Genomic DNA, 18138 nt, shown 5'->3' with positions numbered 1-18138 from the left:
TCCCACACAGCTGAAGAACTTAAAATGTGATTTTTATCCTTTTTAGTGCTTTCCCCACATGTGTACCTTTCCACCAGCGAGTCAGCTTGCATACTTCTGAAATGGAGAGAAACCCCAAGTTTCTGTTCCATACTTCACGAAAAATTCCCAAACTAACAAGTTAAAATTATGTGTTCACTCATCAAGTCACACCCACCATCTAAATGCATTCCATATAGATTGAGTACCATTACACTTTTGTCTTTAGACACATCCATTTTAATGAAGAACGTGACTTGCACAGGTAATACAATTAAAAATATTGGGGGAAAGTGGGATGAGGGAAAGTATACTTTATAAATTGTTATTTCATTTGTTCCCACTATACATTGAACACAAAAATATCAGTAAGACTGAACATGCCAAGGCTACAGTTTCACCTGTATTCCTGCTCATTCATCATGGTTAGGGTAACATCCTACAAAAACCACACTGATTATTGTGCATGGGAGGCACAAGTAGCACACTAACAATAAGGTAACGCACACTCATGAAGGGCCCAGCAGAGTCAGTCATACTTACTTGACATGCAAGTCACATATGGTCATACAACTGCACTGATAAAAAAGGTTAGTGATATTGAACTAATTCGGGGGAAAACATCAGAAAATGTTTCTTTATTATCCATTACTTGCAAACAGCAGGAATCTTCCTGCTTCTTTTATCAAGCATCCACCCACTGTCTTAAACCCAGTCAGTACTGCCTCACTAAATTAATGAAATTATTACAAGTAACATTCATTTTGCCCAGATCCCACATCTTGCAGCCACACCAAATACAACAGAGTACCTCCTCAACATCATTACATCATGCTAATTCATGCAGAAATCTAAAATCTCCCAACTTATAATTGCAACTATTTTAATATAAATTATGGAGTTCTGGTGAGCCAGAAATTGAGCAACATGTTACACTGGCCTGCTCATACACTATTTTCTATTTATGCTTAGTAATTCACATGTCCTAGATGAATACAAACTGTGAACAAAAAGCCTTTTGTCTCAGGCTCTACAAATGTGGATTCAGTTACCAGCGGTCTTAAGAACAATTGAGAGCTTTTCCCTCTGCACATCGGAAAACAGCACAGACAATACCTCATGACTGAAAGTTATTGTTCATGTTTTAATTGCTATTTGCTTAGCTATTTGCATGTATTGTTTGTTCACATGACGTTTTCACTCAAATCACAAAGCTTTTTAACTCAGTGTACGAATTTCATTCTGAGCTCATCTTAAAAAAAGTCTTAAAAGAACTAACTAGTCATGTTTTTGCAGGATGTGGTCATAGACAAATATTGACATATTCTGTTCTGTTTGCTTACAGAACAAAGCCTTTGAAAATCCCAATAACGTAAGTAATAAAATAATTAAGAGAGATTTTAAAAATTAAATAAGACAACCCAAAGAGGGAACCACCAAGTCAGCACAATGCAGCTAGAGTAAGACTCATCCACATCACTTAAATGAAGATCTCATCCAGCAGACATCAAGACACAAATCCTCTTGTTACTTTGAATACACAGCTATAGGTGGAGGCAGAGGTAAGAAACCGTATTTTTAGCTATTAAGGACACAAGAACAAGCACCAAGATTTTCTTTAATGTTTTTTCATCTATGTCAGTAGTGCTATCTACATGCAGGTAAGAACCAGACCTTCACTTTCAAAATAGATTCATAAACAAAGGCCACAAAGTCTGGATTACAAAACTAATCCTGAGCTATCCTTATGCACTAATTGAAGATCTGTTCTTCTTTTGCCGACTGAAAGAGGATGAGATGCGAGTAGAACATAAACTACAGTATGAAGTTTATTTATATTAAAAACCTTTCAGTGCGTTTCCCTGTGTTTTTGCCTCAGAGATGACTTGCAGAGCAGCATATTCTTCACCATAAGAATGAGGCACTGCCAATGCAGGAAGCATTCTGTATTTAGAATAAAGCAAATATACCTTGGTTTCTTCTTTCTTTTGCCTTTTAAATACTCTCTGCAATACAGTGTTGTGATAGTAAGGCCAATCTTTGCAGCCTGCATTCTCAGTGGGACCTATGAAACCCATTTGAAAAAACAGTTTCAAGTACTGAAGCAGGAGCCAGGCACTTAGCAGCTATGTGCCTCCTTCCTCTTAAAAGATGTTTTCCTCTCCTCCTCTGGCTCATAAGGTTAACAACCAGGGATAATGATGAGGAAAATCTGCAGCTTTCCCATCTGGTCAGAAGACTCCTTTTGTGTCAGTGTAAAGGTGCTCTTCTTTAGTCTATGGAACATGCAGAAATGTGAAGTGATCCAGAGGAGTAGCTGTTTTGAACTGGACTACCCTGATAAGCATTTCAGTCAAGAGATGAGACTACAGCTTTATGCACTACCATCCAGTGGAACAACATTGTCACAGACAGCCATTTATAGGAATACATTAGGATTACAGAAAATAATGGCACAGAAGAGATTATAGTCAATCATTCCTTGTCGGAAGCATCATTTCTTCAGGTCTGCTGAATCTCAGAAGTCCTCCAAAACCTAACCCTCACAGCAGATAACACATTAACTACAGCACAACTAAAGCCCAGACTGGTTTTAACATCCAGTCTCAATTTAGACAACTGATCTAGTATAATGAAAGTTTCAAGTTGCATAAACCATGAAGCCTTTACATCCAGCTGTCTCTTGCAGAAGAACAAAACAAAGGCTTAACAATGGTCAGACTCAAAACACCAGCTTTATAAGAATTTCCTCTACTGGAAAAGATGTACTGCTATAGACAAGTTGTCTTTGCCAAATTCAATAATTAGCAGTGAATTAACATGATTTCCATCCAAATCAAGTTGCCTATTGTGAAATGGAGACGTAGACATCAAGTCACAGAGTTTCATACAGTCCTCACATTTTTGGTGGCCACTTCTCTCTAGTGAAAGCATGTACTTACCTCCAACCTGTTCCGTCATGCTTCCAACCATCCCTGCCATCCTACCCTCGATGCAGCATAACCATTAGAATTATATTTAACTATTTTGGCTTTGCAATAGAAATCTTCTCAAGAGCTATTATTATACATGGCCACACAACTTCTGAAAGGACATAACCTAATAGCAGTTTCCAGCTTGCATTCCACTTCACACATGCTTCACAGAAAGCGTATGAAAACCCCACAAGCACAAATAATTATCCAGGATTTAAGCTTAACTGACTAAGTCCCTTGGAGTTCTTCTAAAACTGACAAAGATATTTATGGGATGGCAGCCCCATTTCACTCGCACGTCACACATGTGCACATAACCTTCTTCAAATAACTATGTGAACTTCATTTATTTCCTGTCTGACACTTTCCACTCATTCATCACTGCAAAATAATTCTATTCAAAATAGATATGGAATGATTCCTTGCAAAAGCAAAAGTTAGTAACCTCATTCTCATTATCTCATAACGATTTACCAAGACTTTTTTTAGTACCTCAGTGTTATTCTACAGTATTCTAACACAAAATCTGCTTTAAAGATTTCTGCATTTATTAGGTCCCTTCAGAGACTCTAGCCAGTCTCTAATCTGTTTTGGATTAGACACAGATTTAACAGTGACTGTGTTCAGCTTTGAAATAAAGTATCAGCCTAAATGATGGCTTTATGTTTGCAGGCACTTTCTTGGTAAGGAGAATTCTGCCTACAGCCATACAGCTTGGTAAAATGCCATCAACACACAAAAAACAGATTGGAAAGTCCAAGATTGACCAATATTATATTTAGAGCATTCAAATAAACCTGGAACTACGCACACAGTTTGGAAAGGGAAGAAATTAAAGCGGACTATGCCTGCTACCTCTGTTCCCATCGTGGCTTTCCCAGAGACCAACAAGAAGCGCTGATGTTAAACTCCAGCACAAAACTTAATTTTTTTTTTTTTCCTTTGTCAGAGAAACTTTATTTATAACAACCAATTGAAATGAGTAAAATACATGAACCACCAAAAACGTAGTCACTGGGTTTGCTAAGCACATTGAATAAACAATAATGTATGGGTGGATCAAGATCAGATGTTCTATTGAAGCTCAGAAGAAAAAGACACCTCACTAGTAGTGAAATACATCCTGTTACCCAGTACAGTCATGTCACATACTGCACACAGCCTTGCTTTTGAAGCTGTAAGACAGTTACAGGGGTCCCAGCTTTCTTACCAATTTTTTCAAACCAATATACTATATTTAGTGCAGAACATCATTTTATCCCCCATGCTATCATGATTAACGTGACAACAATCAAAGTGACAACAATGTACAGAAGACAGCTACAACCTACCTGACAGCCCCACAATTCAACACTGGAAAACTTTTAGCCCTATTAATCACAAAGATAAGGTACATGACAAAAAGATGTTCCTGTTTTTTTGAGACCAAAATTCAAATCTTTTGGTTAATATAAGGTGCTAACAAAGTTGAGAAATCAACTTTTAGAAGTGCACCAGAAACAGGCAGTAACCACAACACTTCTTTTGCCTATCTTTGAGCAGAAAGTTGCACATACTCCTAACACTTGACACTAAAACTTGCTACTTGACACTAAAAGAAAAGTGTACATGTATTGCAAAGTGGAGTGACCCCAAACATCCCAGCAATTTGATACCTATCTGTGTGTGTCATCACCAAAATTATCTTTCAACTAAGTACTCCATGGCCTTGAGACCTCTTCAGTGCCAGTTGTGGAGTTGACAGGGACCCTGGTACATACATTTCTACATCTCGTTTAAGAGCATCTTCCCATTCATTAGTAGTCCACACCAAGGAAAGGTCAGCATCACAGCAGGTAAGGAAAACCTAAACAAAAGCAGTCCATTTTCAGCAGGTATTATATTTTCCCTAACTTGTCATTTAAAATGGATGAGTAATCTAAATAAAGAATCTGAAAAGGGAACTATAGCAACCAAACTTAGACTGACCAGGAAAACCCCACAATATAAACACTGCACACGATTAAATTCCTTTTGCTGTGCTTCACATCTCAAATGTCTTCATAAGAAACATTATTTATAAGTGAAATAAGTGTATATTAAAAACACAATCCCCAATCACCACTATTTCAGACTCTGCAGCCATCAAAACTAGACTTTGCCTTGTGGAGGTGTCAGGGTAAAGCCTGGTGTGAGCAGTATCCATGGCTCCTGATCCCTAATAACGTGGTTAGCATACATAGCACAATTTTATAAGGCAAGCAGCCATTCTGTGACTGAGCAGGTCACACACTTGGTTCCCTTTCCCATCATTACCAGGCCCTGAAGGTCCTGAGAACCAAGTAGACAAACCAAGCAGATTTTTAATTCCCCTCTCTAGTGGCCTCCAGAGTCCTGGCTGCCAGGCTGATTACCACCTGCCTTACTGGCCTTGAAGGCCCCAGGTAACCAGGTAAGCTGGTAACCAGTTAACCCAGTGGTGGTGATGACCCTCTCACAGCACACTGAGCACTGTCCTTAATATCAAGCAATTCCAAGTCCTAAGGGGGGAACTTGGAGTGAAACTGCAGCTGGCCAGTGAGAACCCCAGTGGCTATGAGTGCCTCCACCATCATCTGCTTCCTCTGAGGACAGACTGACTGACTCGTATGCTTTAAAAATGATTTCTGAGTCTAGATTATGATTGTTATATTGAAACAGAAAACCAGACACTAAGAACTGGCCCAATCTGCAAAGGGTCCGGGTGATTGGAAATAGTAAATTAAGTTGTATTATGAATTCTGTATTACTTAGGTTATTAGAAATCTTAAGTTAAGACCTAGGTGATTAGAAACTGTAAGTGAAGTCATATTATAAAGTATGTATTACACTGCTTGTACTAAAACTTTACTATACAGATTCTGCATGTAGAAATCCTGTATCATTCTAATCAGGTTTTGTGCTATACTACTAATAATATCTTGTTAAGCTTTAATTGTAATGATGTTATTCTTGCCATCATTATTCTGCCAAGGATCCATCCCTAAAAAGCATGCCTGTCCCCATAGTGGCAGGCAACAACTGGTACCCTTGGTTAACAGATTCTTGGGAGTAAATGTTTTATGTGTGATAAAAAAGAAAGGGGATGGGAGGGAACAACCAACACATAGAGACAGCAAATACAGGTGAAATAGGATGGAAACATTCAGTTCTGATCCCAAATGACATCAAAAGTCTTGTAAAATATGCTACTAAAAACCTACAATACATCAGTTTGAATGGGAAACAAATATGAAAGGCAAAAAAAGTATTTCTGTCCCAATTTGTAGAACTTACATTTTCCTCACAAATCCCACAGCTTTCAGGTCTTCTTGGGGTATCTTATCATCACTTTACATACCTAGTCTTGGTTGTGATTATGAAGCAATATAAAGTATTGCATTTTAAGAGCATTTAGTCAGCTGCACAAAAAAAGAACACTGGGTAATAAATCTCAATTTCAACCAAAGAGGCTTATTTAGAAGAGAAAGCTGACATCATTCTTCCCTTAAGATTTTGAATCCAAATTTGTTTGTTTCACAGGTCTAGAATTTTACCCTAGAGTGAAGAGTCAACACAAAATCTTCACAGGAAAATCTTAACAGTAATACTTCAGACCCACTGCATTAAGAAGACCAATATGCAATTTAGAAATACATTTACTAGGATGTAGTTCTTACTCAAGGGTAAAGCCTGCCACAGTACATAAGAGAAACTAAAAATTTCAAGAGAGTAGAAAAAATAAATAACCAACAGAGGATGAAGTAATTGAAGTCAGAGAGAAATACAAAAAAGAGCACCAACCTGCACTTAGTACTATTTGTTGCTCATGAGTTTGCGTTTACGTGTAGAGCAACAGGGCAGTTTTGAAGTGAATAAAGTGATCTTTCTCAAGGCAGCTTTAGTTTGCTTTGCAGAGTGGCTTTTATGGCTGCAAAATAAACTCCTTTTGCAGGAGCGTAAACTGGAAGTTCTGCTCCAAGAGAACCAGGCTCTAACTGCTGGAAGATGTAATGGTTCAGACTAGTCTTTGGACATTTTTGAAAACCAAGAAGAGCTAGAATATTTGGTCGAAGGACTTAGTGTGTATCTTGTTCAAAGTAAAACTCCAAACCCAAATACATTGTTTCAACATTAAGTAAAAACTTCAAACCCAAATACATTGTCTCAACATTAACAGATTTATCTGCTCCAATTTCACCAGAAAGTTACAGATGTAACTCAGAACTGCAAACAAAATTAGAACACCAATGAAATTCCAGGGTGGAATCAATATGTAATCCACAAATATTCCCCAAATCTACCTTTTTGGCAGAGGCACTTTTGTCATACTTGCTCCCCAAATTTAACAAAGCCCCTACGAAGTATTTTTCTGCTATTCCGCATGAAGATAACACCAAAAATTGTTTCAAAGCATGGAATCACAGAACCATTTAAACTGAAAGCTTTCTCTAGAGTAAACATTTAGTTCTATTCCATAGCTTCAACAGGGTTAAAGCAGGTTGTCCAGCCAGGTTTTCTGTATCTTCATAGGTGAAGACTCTACAAGCTCTTCAGGTAACCTGTTGCAGTGTCTGATCTCCTTCATGGTTCAGGTTTTCTTGTGTTAAGATTGCGATTTGCTTTTAATTTGTGCCTATTGCCTCTTGTCCTCTCTGAAGGCACTATTGAGAAGTGTCTGGCTCCCACTTTTTTGTTCCATCCCATCATGTATTTATACCTATCAGTACGAATCCCTTGAGCCTTCTTTTCTGCAGATTGGATAATCCTAGCACTCAGCGTCAAATGAAAGATGCTCCATCCCTTAATAATGTCTGTGGCCATGGAAATGATGAAATTTTGCAGGTTTATGCTTGAAGTACAAAGCTAAGGAAAATCTCTGTTAAGAAAGGCTCCCTGAACAGGATTAATTTGTCTAAGCTGAGACAGGACCAGCAGGGCTCAGTTTTCTACTGTTTTCCATCTCCTTCCTATCTGCCTGCAGAAACCTCACTCAGCTGTCAGTTTTCGGAATACCACAAAGACAAGCCCTAGAATAACTTACCCTGAATAACATATCTGGAAGAAACAGCAGCTATTTTGAGCTTCAGCTGTTTACACAACAAAGATCTATACAGAAAAGAAAAAAATTAATAATTACCTTTCATATTTAGGAAGAAAAGAGTTAACCTACCAGCTGATTTTAATTACTCCACAATAACAACGGTGTCTTGTCATACCAAATATAGAGGCATGACACTGCCCCAGAGTGTGGGGAGCTTCTCTTTGAAGTTCACAGTTGTAAGGAAACTTCATTGTCCAGCACTCCTCCACTACAGAACCAGTTCTTCCTCGTGAAATGCAAAATAAAACCAAATCCTCTTTCCTATCCTATGTTCTACTACAATCTTTAAATACTCTATGATGATAAGCAGCTAGATATCTTCCCCCTAAGATAAACTGCAAGATCTAATTCTTAGTTAAAATGTTTTCAAAAAAGAAACATGGATTGTGATAATTTTATTCTCCCTGTTACTTTGCCATCAATACAGAAGCCATTATTCAATATGCATACAAATCCCACTACCTGGAAGGCAAAACTCACACTGGAAATAGCTCTGCATAACTGCACAAAAATCTAGTATCTGTTATTCCCTGTGGAACCAAAAGTTACCTTACCAGGGTATCATCTGAACTCCACAGAACTCTGCTCAACTCTACCTCATACAAGCAGGATAAACTGCTCTGAGTGGCTATGCTGAACCAGATTTCCTGCCGAGGAAAATGCTGTTAAGAGAGAACTACTGTTCACTTCTGACGTAGCACTATAAACAAATGCTGGTGTTGATGTGTTGGCATATTTTATTGTTTTTCATTTAGTTTGAAAGTAAACACTTGGAACAATTCTAATACCATGAATGCAATATTTTCTAAGTCTTCCGGATGTCATCACATAGTGCACCATTCTCTTCTGAGAATGAAGAACAGCCATCTATCAAAACAAAGGCACTAGTGCTGGTGCACTGCCAGGAAGATCTCTGATTAATACTGCAGTGTTGAGCTACAAAGCATTGTCAGCCAGTTCACTCCAACAGAATATGCCTGCTAGAATTCGAGTCCACTGTGTCCATACTCTACAAGGAAAAAAACAAAAAACCAAACAAAAACAAAAAACAAACTGACCTGTTCCTCTTCTTGCTTCTCATTAAAAAATATAAGATTTGGAGTAACATCAATGCTTTTATATCATTAAATTTTCATCAGGTGATTCTAATTTAAATCTAATTAAATCTGAAGTGGCTCAGAGGCTGGAATCACAAGACCCTAACAGAAATAAATTATAAGTTTAAATTAATTTCCTGTTAAAAAATGTCTTCAAAGCAAAGAAGTGAGAAGGGAATAGCAAATTTATAGCTGAATTGTGATCCCTCTGAATCTAAAGCACTAGCTCAAGCCTATGATGTTTTCCACAGTACTTCTACAGGACAGGAACCACGAACAACAGATGAATACTCAACACATTCCTGGTCTGATAAATTAACTATTTTTATACCACTACCTTGAAACAGATATACCTGACACACTGTTTGCTTACATCTATAATAGTTATTTCTTCCTATTAATAAAACTGCTAAGACATTCAACACTGATCTTGACCTTTGGGACCTCTAAGTTCACACTACTTCTAAAAGCATGATGAGCAACACAGAAAACCTTTTAATTTTCAGTCTGCTTATAGTCCTTACTTCACTTTGTATTAGCACAGCTCAGCCTAAAAGCTGTGTAACATAACCATTACATCAGCCTTACAGGACATCCTCCATTTTCATCTATATTTCACCTCAGGGGCACTTAAACATCCACAGGAATAATTAAGCTAGTAGAATGACAACAATTGTTAATTGTAAAGACAAAGGATTAAAGGAGACAGCTAATTTATCTTACTGGGGTTTCACCAAACTGTTGAGTAAAGTCAAAAACATAGACAAATACCTAGGGACAAACAACTGGAAATGTTACCTCCATCAATGCCACAAACTTCTGCTAATGACAATGACTAAACACTTTAAATTTTTCACTGAGCTTCTTTCAGGATCAAGCTGCTGGACTGTCACAAGCAGCAACCCTGGAAAATAGTATCAGGGGGACTCTTTAAAAACCCACCACCTTCATCAGCATTGTGAGCACCTCATCCATGCCATGGAAACTTTCAAAAAAGCAGTGAGCAAAGCAGCCAGGAAGCATGCACACTTCTCCACAAGGATGAAGCTTCTTCAGCTTCACTGTCACGCCCCAACTACCTATAGAATCATAGAATTTTCAAGGTTGGAAGAGACCTTTAAGATCACCTAGTTCCAACCCCCCTGCCATGGGCAGGGACACCTCCCACTAGATCAGGTTGCTCAGAGCCCTGTCCAGCCTGGCCTTAAAGACTTCCAGTGATGGGGCTTCCACCACCTCTCTGGGCAACCTGTTCCAGTGTCTCACCACCCTCATGGTGAAGAACTTCTCCCTAACTTCCAATCTAAAACTACCTTCCTCTAGTTTGAATCCATTCCCCCTAGTCCTCTCACTACCTGACATCCTAAAAAGTCCCTCACCAGCTTTCTTGTAGCCCCCTTCAGATACTGGAAGGCTACAATAAGATCTCCTCAGAGCCTTCTCCTCTCCAGACTGAATAACCCCAACTCTCTCTGTTTGTCTTCATATGAGAGGTGCTCCAGCCCTCTTATCATCTTTGTAGCCCTTCTCCATGCCCCCCTGAAAGGGGCTCCAGAACTGTATGCACTATCAAGAACTACATGATTGCTTGTTTCTCACTGTATAATGAAACTGAGGGTTTCCTCATTACTACTTTTTCTGTTCCAGGGCAGGGTTTGGTTCCTGGTTTTTTTCCCATCTTATTAATCTAGCTCTCCTAGTCCCACAGGCACATGCTCAATACCCCAATGTGTTCTTCAGTCAGAAGCACTGTGCTGATAATATTCTTAAATTCACAAGCTCCAAAGGTGCTACACTTACGGACACCCAAAGACCTTCACACTTCGCAAGAAACAAGTGTAACCCAGCAGAGCTGTCAGGATTTCATCCTACCAGCAAGATTGTGCAGCAAAAGGAAGAAATAAGTAAAAATCCACTTATTCAGAAAAGCAGATTATTTATTTACACAAGGTAAACAGTCAAGTGTCACTTTCTTTAGTTGGGAAAAAACTTTTTTTTTTTATTAAAAATAATCTCACTTTTAATTTTGGGCACCCGCAAATTTCCTACTGACACATTTATATTCTAAGTTCTGCAAGACGACTGCTCCTCTGCTGCTGTTCAGTAGTATCTCAGTGACTTCAGAAAACACAAGAACCTAACAAGAGTTACTAACTTCACTTGATTTTCAAGGTTCATTCCTTAAACAGCAAGAATTGCTATTATTACTGGAAATAAAACCAACTTCTATCTACTGTCGCCTTGTAGTTCTGAATTATGTTGGAAGGGATGAAGGGGGAACAGAGAAAAAAAGGGTCACACTAAAATTAAACGTGGCCTATACATGTAGCCAGTTTATCAGCCACCCACATCTCCTTTGCATGGAGAGCTCACTGGGTTTGGCCCTCAAGCCAGTCAGAATAATGTGGTTTGTTTCCCTTCAACAGAGAAGCTCCATTTCACAAGCAGATACTGGAAAAAACTCATCTCTGACTTGAGAAAGTGATTCTTCACTGAAAGAAAAAAATTTCTAATTTCTAAAAAATTTCTAGACCAGCAGATAAGCCAGCCTAAAACTGCTTTCTCTGGTCTGAACTTGGCCCTTGCTACCGAAGTACCCTTGCAATGCTGGTCACAAGCAGCGGTCCCACTATGAAGACACAAAGCTTTGCTGTTGTATTGCTTGGTGACAATCAAATTCATGCAATCCCTTCAAATTTCCACAGGCTCAACAGCAGAACTGCTCCTCTTCTAGCACTCAAGCAACTCCTGTGGAGCCAGGACTTCTCAAGTCTCTGAAGTTTTGCATCTTATCTGCAGGAAGAACTTGGATGAGGGGAGAAAAGTCATAGTGACAGAAGGTCCAAGTGCAAAGGAGGTAGGCAGATTCCAAGAGCAAGAAAGCTGTAAATTATGATTACATAGCACCAGACAACTGCCTGATAAATTGATTATGTGCTCCTTTTGTTTACCCTTCTAGGTAACAAATTAACTGTAAAACAAGCTTTATTTCCTGGTTATTTGCAATCACAACAAACCCAAAGCAAGTTACGCATAATTTTTTTTCATGCCATTCATGTTCTTGTAAAACATAATTTATCTTCCTGACAGGTCTAAATTCCAATTGCATGTGTTATTTTTTTAAAAAAGACACTGAATTATATAACCAAGTTTAATCATTGAATCACTTAACATCTAATCTCTCTGAAGCAATGAAAACTACAGCCTTGTCTCAAACCTAGGTATTTCTAATGCAGAAAGTTAATTTCCTTTCAAAAGCCAAGACAGAGCTCTCTTTCCCAACACTATTACTATAATGTGGAGACAAGGTGAATAATTAACAACTATGAGCTCTGCACAGCCTTATTAGCAGCACAGCAGTGAATGTTCTACAAGGAATTTTTAAACTGCACCATTACCGTCTTTACTCTGACAACTGAATTAAAAGCCACTCCTTACAAAGATGAGATGGGAATTTGTCATCTCTGCAGTTTCCTCAAATGATTACTAGCAGACAGAAAGTCCTGACCAATTATTTCCCAAAATATGTAATTATAATTTACAAAATAATAAACTGTTCCTGTCAACATACAGATGTATTAAGTTATGATTCATTAAATAGAGGCTATATTTAACACGTGCATGTACAATATGCTCAGGCTGTTGTGGTAACTTTTAAGAATGGTAAGGAATGGCATCTGTTTTGAAGCAGAATTAAAGCAGGCATATCTTTATACACAAAGTTTCAGCATGAAGATCCTAGGTAATGTTAAGTACTATAAAAATATACAGCTTCTTATCCAAGAATTACAGAATTTTCGTAAATATATCTCTGCTAGAACATTGCTTTAGTTGCCAGTGTTCAATCTAATCTGCCTTATACATAAAAACTTCAGCAAAAGCCCTTCAACTGTTCTTTAAAAAATAAAAAAAATAAATCCTGATTAAGCACTGGGGTAAGAAATTGTGGAAAGTGTGAACGAAACACGAACATTTGATTAACAGAACAACACAGAAGCATAATTTCATCTCTAACCATTGAGAGCTTTTTAAAACAGCATACACCATGCTTACACACTTGAACATCAGTTCTGAACATCATCATCAGGGACCTCTACAGAGTCAAAGATCTGTAATAACAACACATAGGAGAGGCTGTTCTCTGTCAGACAAAAGAGCCATTAGCAACACACAAGCAGCAAGGGAAGAAAAAAAAAAAAAAAAAAAAAAGTAAATAGCATTCCATAAAAACACCAACAAAGACCCCAGAGCGATGAACAGAGAGTACTCATGGGCAGCTTACAGTAAGAACTGTAAGCAGAACAGTCTCAAATGGTAATCTGTTTTACCCAAAATCCCAATACATTCCACTTAGGAGCACTGCACCTTATGAGGCAACAAACCACAAGGTCTTTTTGAGCTCCAAGTTAGAAAGGCAAAACTAGATGTAAAACTCAGTTCAATGAACATCAGGTTTTTAATAAGTTGCAGCAAATACAGATAATACATCATGTAGCAGTAACTTTATTCTCCAGTTAATTCTGGCTGTTTCCTAGCCAAAATAATTTTCAAAGTAGGTTGCAGCAAGAGAGATGAAAATCATTTTATAATGAAAGCTAGCACCCTGCCTAATAACAAGGTAATCCACTGCTTCTCCATAACAGAATTTTCTTTCCAGAACTACAAACTCAAAATGACAAATACTGTTACATCTAGCAGAAGACCATCAACTCCAGCATAGTTTTCCAAGAACAAGGCAAAGCCACTTGTTCATATCAATTTAAGAAACCTTAAAAAAAAACAAAAAAACAAAAGCAACAAAAAAAACCCCACAATAAAAAAATAACCTAGCTTGAATGCTGCTATGCTGCTTTGTCTCATCCATGTGATGTAGGGCTCATTATGATTTGAAAGATACAAATACAATTTTAACACTAATTTTCATCTTTTTACACTGATTACCATTGAAGTGTTTGTTCCATGAAAAATTTCTATTGCTTTTGAGAAGGGAAAATACCTCTTAAATGGCATAAATTCAGAGAAATTAAGCTCCAGAAAAGATTTATATATGGGCATTAATAGGAAGTCTCTCCCCTGCATCAAATCTATCAACCACACAGCCTTGAAGCAGGAAACTTGATCAGACAGAAAACTAACCCAGCAGAAGAAATAGTCCTCTGTCAATCAATATGATCCTTTCAACACCTGCCTGTTAGAGCAGATTAAATGTATCATGAAACTGCACACCAAGAGTTTACGATAGCTAACCAACTTAAAAATAAAGCAAATATGGAATAACATCTCATAAGAAACACTTTTTAAAGCCAGCATTTTCTCCTTAACAGGCACCTGAATGTCCCAACCATCACCACATACGAAGCAACAGAGAAGGAAAAAAAAAAAAAAAAAAAAGCTGTATAGTTTGAAATCCATATCAGGTGGCCTTGGTTTTCAAAATAGTATTTGACTAGACACAGATGAGCAACAGGAAAAGTATACAGAAAAAAAGCTGAACTTCTCCAATCTGCTATATACACAAGATGAAGACAGCCCACTTGACTAACAATTATTTTCATTTCATGATCACCACCAAAACTTTGAAATGCTCTCAAAAACAGGCCACTGAAGCTATTCTGTATCTGTGTTTTATTTACCACACAATATAAAGCCCACTCTCTTGGGAAGTGTAATAAACCATCCTGGTGTACCTCACCCTCTGTACCTTTCCTCCTGCAAAGCCCACAGAAATGCTTTAATATGTTGTTGCTTTTCATATTTAATTACCAAAGGGCTGTTGTAACTGAAGACAATTCCCAGATCCTCAGAGAGAGGGATGTAGTGCTTTCCAGAGGTGAAGGGCTCTGTTTCAGCAAGTGGTAACAACCCATGTTCACAATGCAATTAACCCTGCCATGGCTAATGCAAAGAGTATAAAATGCTCCTAAAATTACACAGTATCATTCTATCTTCCCTCAGGTATAAAAAGATGCTTTAGGAGCCTCTCACTAGATTCATTAAAGGCAACAACATTCAGCTACTGTCTCCAAAATTATATCCAGATTTAGTCAAATGCATAGAATTTGTAAGCAGGTTGTTTGTTTTGGTTTTTTGTTTTTCTTTTTAAGAGAAAGTGGAGTGGGGTTTGTTTGTTTGTTTTTTTACTATTTTTTATAATATTTAGTCTAAATTTTAACCTCATGGTGAGTCTCCTATAAACTAAGACAACAAATGCATAGTGTTATTGAAAGACCTATTTGACTAAACACAAGCTTTCTAAGTCAAGTGGTACAAAATATATCTTGATGAGTTTGAGTCCTGTAAGCAACCTAAACTGAGTGAAAGTTCAACTGGTCAGGCAAGTTCACTGTGTCCAAGAATATTATTCAATATAACCTGACCTTATTTTCTGCAGTTCATTTTAAAGAAATAGTATCAATGTTTAATAGCACCAGTAGGCGATTAGCAATAAGGTTTCTCTACAGATAGTTATTTGCTACTCCAATTTAGCATCCACCTGTACAATGGCTGCATGATTATATATAAATATTTAGAAATACATTTTACATATCAAAAGATACAAGCTTTTAAGTGGAAAGGAGAAAGTGAAAATGAGTTTCTAAATTAAACTCTCACCCAGGCATTCTACAGGTACTTCAAGAGAAAATAACTACTAATTAAATAACTCATATGACTCATGTCACACCCTAGACAAGGATTAAACAAACACCTTCGAGGCCTTTTTTACCTTAAAAGAGGGATTTGCTCCTCACCAAAGATACAGTTTATGCTAGTAGAATTGCTTCCACTTGACTAAATAGATCCATTCCCTCCCAGAACGTGTTAAGACCAAGTCCTCTGGTCAGCAAACCCATAGTATGATCTCTGCTGGCAGCTCTCACTTGACACAAAGCACCAGTCTGGTCCAGGCCAGCCACCTCCAGGGACCTGAACACCTGACCCCTCATCTGTCTCTAGACCCTTTCCACAGCACAGGGAGTGCAAACAGGAACACAAAGGCACCACCTGGCACACTAGAACGCCATCCCATTTTAAAGATTTTACTTTTCTCAACAATTTTGTTTCTGCCTGTGGAAAATAAAAAGCTTACTGACAAAGCAGAGTACACACAACTTGCAATGGAGATCAATGATACATAATTGTGGATGTCATCATAATTAGCTATTGCTATGTAATACTGAACATTACCAAGCAGCAGCAGACAAGGTTTGTGGATTTTTTTCATTTGTGTGGCCTTGTTCCTACAATAGCAATCAATACCTTAGAGTTGTCTTTTGCCATCTGCACTATCTGCCGGAGGTTTAAAACGTTACAAATAAAGGCAAGTTTTCCCAAAGTAGTTCATTAGCAACAAGCAACATCTAGGTCAGCAGAGAAAAAACTTTCCATCACACTCTGTTAGGAACAGTCACCTTTTCACACGGTAATATTAAAAATAATCCAATCCAAATGTAGGGGATGAAGACCAAACACATCTGATCCGCATTAGCTGCACACGTGAGCAAGGCTCTGAAGCGCAGTGCCAGGAAGCCCCCGGCCGACGGGGCGTGGGGAGGGGGCAGCAGGCGGGTGGCACCGCACACGGGCAACCGCGACAAGAGCGGGTTGGGCTGGGGGGAGACAGAGCTGGAATCCACCGCCGGCCTTAGGTGCTACAGGGAGCTGGGCAAGATTCAACTGTGAGGGAATGTAGGAAAGGTTGAAAAATATACTTTGGAAAAAAAAAAAAAAAATTTAAACGATGAAAAGGCAGTCACTAGGAAAGCAGCAGTTCTAGGAGCGACAGTTACCTCCCCTATGAAACCACCGGAAAAATGCAGAGTAATCTGAGCGTCTCCATGCACATGTGTGCATCCTCAGACAGGCTCACGCGTAGCCAGCACACAGAGCGCGTTTGCGGAGCTGGCGGCTGCTACCGCAAACCAGGAGGTCAGGGCTAAGGCGGCAGCTGCCGGTGCGGCAGCACCCTTCACCGGGCCGTACCGGGCGGGGCGCGGCGGGTTCTAGAAGGAGCCGCCGCCCCCCGGGGCCGCGCCGCCCGCCCGCTGCCGGGCGGATAAAGTTTGCAGCAGCCGACGGCGGCGCCACTGCAGTGCCGGGCGCATCCGCCGCAGTGAGCGAGCCCCAGCTTGCGGGAAGATGAACGCCGGTAGGCCCGGAGCCGACCGGGCAGCCGCCACGGCACCCCCTGCCTGTGCCCCACGGCACCCCCAGCCGCCCTCCCGCTCCACTGACCGATAACCTCCTGCAGCTCGTAGGCGTCCCTGCAGATGGGCCAGACGATGGCCGGAGTGGCGGGCGCGGGCGCCGGCTGAGGCTGCTGGACGTGGACCGGCGATTCGCCCTGCTCCGCCATGATGCTGCTGGAGCGCCCAGGCACCCTACGACCTTCTTCAAACTTCCCTTCCAGCAACACCTTTCGGCCGCGCTCCCTCCCTCCCCGCGCAGCCGGCCGCCCGGCGGAGGGAGGAGGCAGGAGGCAGGGCACCGAGGGGGAGGAGGCAGAGGCGGGCACCGCCGCCGGCCGCGGCCGCTCTCCCCGCACCGCTGAGAAGAGCGGGAGAGCGGTGGTTGGGCCCGTCGGCTCGGGCCGGTCCGGTGCCGGTAGCGCAGGGTGCTCGCCTCCAGTCACAAGCCTCCGCCCGAGGGAGAGGCGAGGAGCTTGGCCGAGAGGAGGGGATCAGCCCCGCTTCCCCCGGGGTCTCGCCGCTTCCCGCAGCGCTTCCCAATCTGGCTGGTGGCGTCTCCGGCCATCTTCCAGCCCCTTTCATCCCAGCGGTCCATGGGGGACCCTCCGCTGCGGGAACCAACGCGAGGCCCTGCTAAGCCCTGGAGGGTTGCAGCGGGTGCAGGACACGGCCCCGCCGGCAGAGCCCCAGGCGCCCCCCCGGACCTTGCCAGAGCTGAGCACGGAGACCAGGAAAGGGCTTGAAGACAGCATGAGGGAGCT

General features: G+C 40.3%; 1 protein-coding gene across 2 annotated transcripts in view; it reads right to left on the bottom strand.

The window, feature by feature from the left end:
* Positions 1 to 17734, bottom strand: part of STK39 (serine/threonine kinase 39) — an 89395-nt gene extending 71661 nt beyond the window's left edge. Inside the window, exon 1 of one of the 2 annotated variants that reach the window (XR_011726562.1) lies at positions 17424 to 17734. Coding sequence is in view for 1 of the 2 variants with exons in the window: in XM_071747450.1 (XP_071603551.1) it covers positions 17424 to 17544 (121 nt within the window). In the remaining variant the exon portion in view is untranslated. The remainder of the gene's footprint in view (positions 1 to 17423) is intronic. The other variant, XM_071747450.1, reaches the window with a different exon arrangement.
* Positions 17735 to 18138: the final 404 nt, after the last annotated feature.

The sequence above is a fragment of the Heliangelus exortis genome, chromosome 6 (genome assembly GCF_036169615.1).
Source record: "Heliangelus exortis chromosome 6, bHelExo1.hap1, whole genome shotgun sequence".
Lineage (NCBI taxonomy): Eukaryota > Metazoa > Chordata > Aves > Apodiformes > Trochilidae > Heliangelus > Heliangelus exortis.
The sequence above is the reverse complement of the archived record's forward strand: the minus strand, read 5'-3'. Positions and strand labels throughout refer to the sequence as shown.